At 33.8% G+C, this 3967-nt stretch overlaps 1 protein-coding gene across 1 annotated transcript; it reads left to right on the top strand.

Moving 5' to 3' along the window:
* The first annotated feature begins 1759 nt into the window (after positions 1-1759).
* On the top strand, positions 1760-3202 carry LOC130808922 (LOB domain-containing protein 38-like). Its single transcript, XM_057674484.1, has 2 exons — positions 1760-2200; positions 2295-3202. The coding sequence occupies exons 1-2, from the start codon at positions 2017-2019 to the stop codon at positions 2810-2812; spliced, it is 702 nt and encodes a 233-aa protein (XP_057530467.1). The 5' UTR covers positions 1760-2016; the 3' UTR covers positions 2813-3202.
* Positions 3203-3967: the final 765 nt, after the last annotated feature.

Here is a 3967-nt window from a genome sequence, read left to right as displayed (position 1 = left end):
GGCAAAGCGGACCTATGTCTGATCAAAATATTCATCAATTCTTTCGAAGGATTCACCTAGTATGATTCATTATCAAAGTTCCAGGTGATTGACGACTAGGCAATGCGGACCTATGTCCTATTCAAACATTCATTAAATGCGGACTTATGTCCGATCCGAATATTTATCGATGCTTTTGAAGGATTCACCTAGCATGATTCCTTATCTAAATCCCAAGTGATTGACTACTGGGCCATATCATCATCATATCAAGGCTTAAATGTCAAATCATCATATCAGGCTCAAATGCCAAATTATCGTATCACGCTCAAATTCCGAATCATCATGTCAGGCTCTAAGGTCGAATCATCTAAAGTGGCCCAAAGGCCAAATATTTATAATTCATGGGGCTTCTACTAAGCATGAGCCCGCTGAGGCAAGAGTTCGAAGATTATCTTATTTGGACCTAATTGTATGGTTTCTTCCTAACATTTAATTGGTTCGCATCACATGTATGTTTGTTTTCCGCATAAACAAAGATGTCTTGATTCAGCTGATTGTTTCTCTCCCATCATCCTTCATGCGTAGGGCTAAATAATATGATAACATTTAAGTTTATTTAATTAATTATTTATTAGTGATGATTTTACTTTTATACCCCTTGACTTCCCGATGACTTTAATTTTTAGTCAAGGGGCTTTTACGACTTTTCATTTACCTTGTTTGCCCACCAAGAAAGTAACCACCTTAAACCCTAACATAACCACCCACTACACACGTTACACCCCAGTTTCTCCATTATACTTCATGATTACCCATGATCTCCAACTAAAGCTATCCCAAGATCCATAAATCAACCAATATAAAAACCCCTTACACAATTCTAATGGAAGATACTCAATTATTTCATTAAAGATACTTCCTGCAATAATTCATTTACCTCGAAGCTTTTTATCTTCCTACTGTTACTCCATAAAAATACATCGCCCTCTTACTTACAATCTATACTTAACCAAATATCCTTCAATTGATTTGAACTCATCCCATAATCCGTTAATCTTGCATTCATTAATTAGCATATATTTATTAATTTCTGTTTCCAATCTGACTTGAGCGTCGGAGGGGTTTTCCGTGAAACCACCCCCGGACAAGGCTAACGTTCTATTGCAGGATTTGTGGTCTCATCACCGAAAGTTTCATAAGCACTTTTAGCATACTGACAGCTATCCCGATTACACCTATCTCCAGGTGTTTTAAGTGTCTTTTACACTTTCTCGTTTCATTACCAAAACAAGTAGGAATTGACAAAGTATGAAAATACATCCAAATATTTCACTTAGTTTAGGATATTTAAAATAATTTCACATATGTATTAATATTTGAAAATTCTATATTTGAATATTTGTGAATTTTATTACATTAAAGCAAATGTAGAATTACATATATTATTGTTAACAAAAATATTTCCTTAAAATAAAATATCTATAAAGTACTAAATTGGTGCAATTAAGTAGCTCGATCATACTATTAAAGGGCTCCTTCTTAGCACTCTCCTTGACAATTTAAATTCATTATAATTAAGTATGATAGATCGAAGATTTTATAAACAAATAGAAGTACATGTATTTAATTTTATTTATAAAATCACATGTCAATTTTCTAATAAACAAAGAATTAGAATTAACTTATTTCATCAAGACAATAGGAAATAATAACTCATTGTTTTACTCAATTTATATCATTTAAAAAAAAATCTAAAATCATAATCTAAATAAAAAGATTTCCCTTTTGTACTTATTTATACTCCATTTTATATCACTCTCACGACCAAACTAACTCCACGCATGAGTTAGCCTAACCCAATCCCAACCACAAGCCCAACTCGCTCACTCAATCTATAAATTTTCCTTCTCTTGCTGCCTTCTCACCCTATTATCGCTCCCTTCTCATTTTTCACATTCTTGCCTCTCTTCCTCCATACCTTAAACATTCTTCCCTAATCAATGTAAACTCTTTTTTTTACTCAAACAAAAAATCATGAGTTGCAATGGTTGCCGAGTTCTTCGAAAGGGATGCAGTGAATCTTGCATTTTACGGCCTTGTCTTCAATGGATTGACACCCCTGAATCTCAAGGCCACGCTACCGTTTTCGTCGCTAAATTCTTCGGCCGCGCTGGTCTCATGTCCTTCATCTCCAACGTCCCCCAACCTAAACGCCCTGGTATTTTCCTTAATTTAAACAATTATCCAGTATCTGTTTATGTGATTAATCGGAGATTTTAGCTAATTATGTAGTGCTAATTGCTAAATTGCAGCGTTATTCCAGTCTCTTCTATATGAAGCATGCGGCCGTACTGTAAATCCTGTGAGCGGCGCCGTAGGGTTGCTCTGGACCGGAAACTGGCACCTTTGTCAAGCTGCTGTTGAGACAGTTCTTCGTGGTGGAACCCTAAGACCAATCTCTGAGTTTCTTGTCGGAGCTCCGGCGTCTCCATTTCTGATGACTGCTGAGGTGGACGATAACTCCGACTTTGTTTGTCCCTCTATAGCGGCCAAAGCCGACTCGCGGCGGAAGCAGATTGGTACAACCAAAATTCATTCATCAGAGTTCTCTCCTCCTTGTAGATTTACCGACAGTAAACGAATAAAGGAGGTAGACGATGATTATCATGCGAGACACCTTGATCTTAGTCTTACACCACCGACTTTTATTCACCCACCGCCGCCTCAACGGCCTGGAACTCCGTCGTTAAATTCTGAAGAATCGGCCACCACCGTTAGTTTTGAGAGCGACGACTACGATCAGCATAAAACTTTGAAATTATTCGTTTAAGGTTAATCTTCGGGTAAAACGCAGCGTTTTGGTATTTTCAAAGATCAACCTAACTTAGATCTACTAATTCTATCCTTTTAAGCAGTGGGGGAGGGGAAACTACACCTTTTTTGAATAATTTATTCCAAATTAATAAATGGGGTTATTTTTGGAATTAAATTTCCGGGGAAAGTATTTTAAATGATGATCGGCAGCAAAGATTTCTGACCCCTAAATGCGGGGAAAGGAAGATGAATGCTTGCGGCGTCTATTTTGTTTGTTTTTCTTTTTATTTTTTATTTTTTGGAATTTTCATATGCTTGTCTCTCTTTTTGACAATATGTGACTACGTGTAATATGGAGTACAGTTTATTATTCTTTTGAAATTAGTAAATTTCTATTTTTGACTTATTTAAATCAATTTTAGTACATCCACTGAAATAGCTTTAGTTGATGATCCGATTAATTTATTGATCTTACCATTAAATTTTTTCGCTAATAATCTCTATGTCTCACTAAGTTTACTACATTTCCTCATTTAATTTGTTCATCCGTCTTATATTTTTTCTATATTTCTATTTTTAATTATAATTTATAATTTTTATTCACATATTTAATTTATTTTTAAAATTATCCATAAAATTTTCACACTTTCATAAATCACACCATGTGGCCTCTTTTCTCCCTTTTATTAATTTGCACAAAATTTATACTTACCACATAAATCATGAAATAGAGAGAGTTTATGGATACTTTTATTAGATAAACTTAATTTGGTTTCATTATAGGATGGGGCATAAACTTCATGATCCATCTAATCCATACTCTAGTTGTACCAAACATTTTGTTCTTAGAATCTTAGTACTTACTCCAAGTTTTTAGGATTATTATTTTCTTGAATATACTCTTTAATACTTGAATTATAAAATTGCACCTATTTAAGTTTGACACGTTTATTTTGCTTTATTTTCTTTTTGCTAATGGTCTTAACTCCTTTCATATAACCTCGTTCACAGATTTATTATTTCTATTTATCTTATTATTTCTATTCATCTTATGCACTTAATTTGTTTTCTTTTACATTTATTTTATCATATTATCAACTACAAATTAATAGAGGTAAGAATTTACAACTAAAAAGTATTTAATTTCATGGAAGATGTGTAGAATTATAAG

Source organism: Amaranthus tricolor, chromosome 3 (genome assembly GCF_026212465.1).
Source record: "Amaranthus tricolor cultivar Red isolate AtriRed21 chromosome 3, ASM2621246v1, whole genome shotgun sequence".
Taxonomy (NCBI): Eukaryota; Viridiplantae; Streptophyta; class Magnoliopsida; order Caryophyllales; family Amaranthaceae; genus Amaranthus; species Amaranthus tricolor.
This window is presented reverse-complemented; position numbering and strand designations above follow the sequence as displayed.

Excerpts from the sequence above, each read along its gene's own strand:
- LOC130808922 (XM_057674484.1), top strand. The coding sequence starts at position 2,017 with ATGAGTTGCAATGGTTGCCGAGTTCTTCGAAAGGGATGCAGTGAATCT. Across the intron at positions 2,201-2,294 it reads CCCCCAACCTAAACGCCCTG|CGTTATTCCAGTCTCTTCTA; the intron begins GTATTTTCCTTA and ends GCTAAATTGCAG.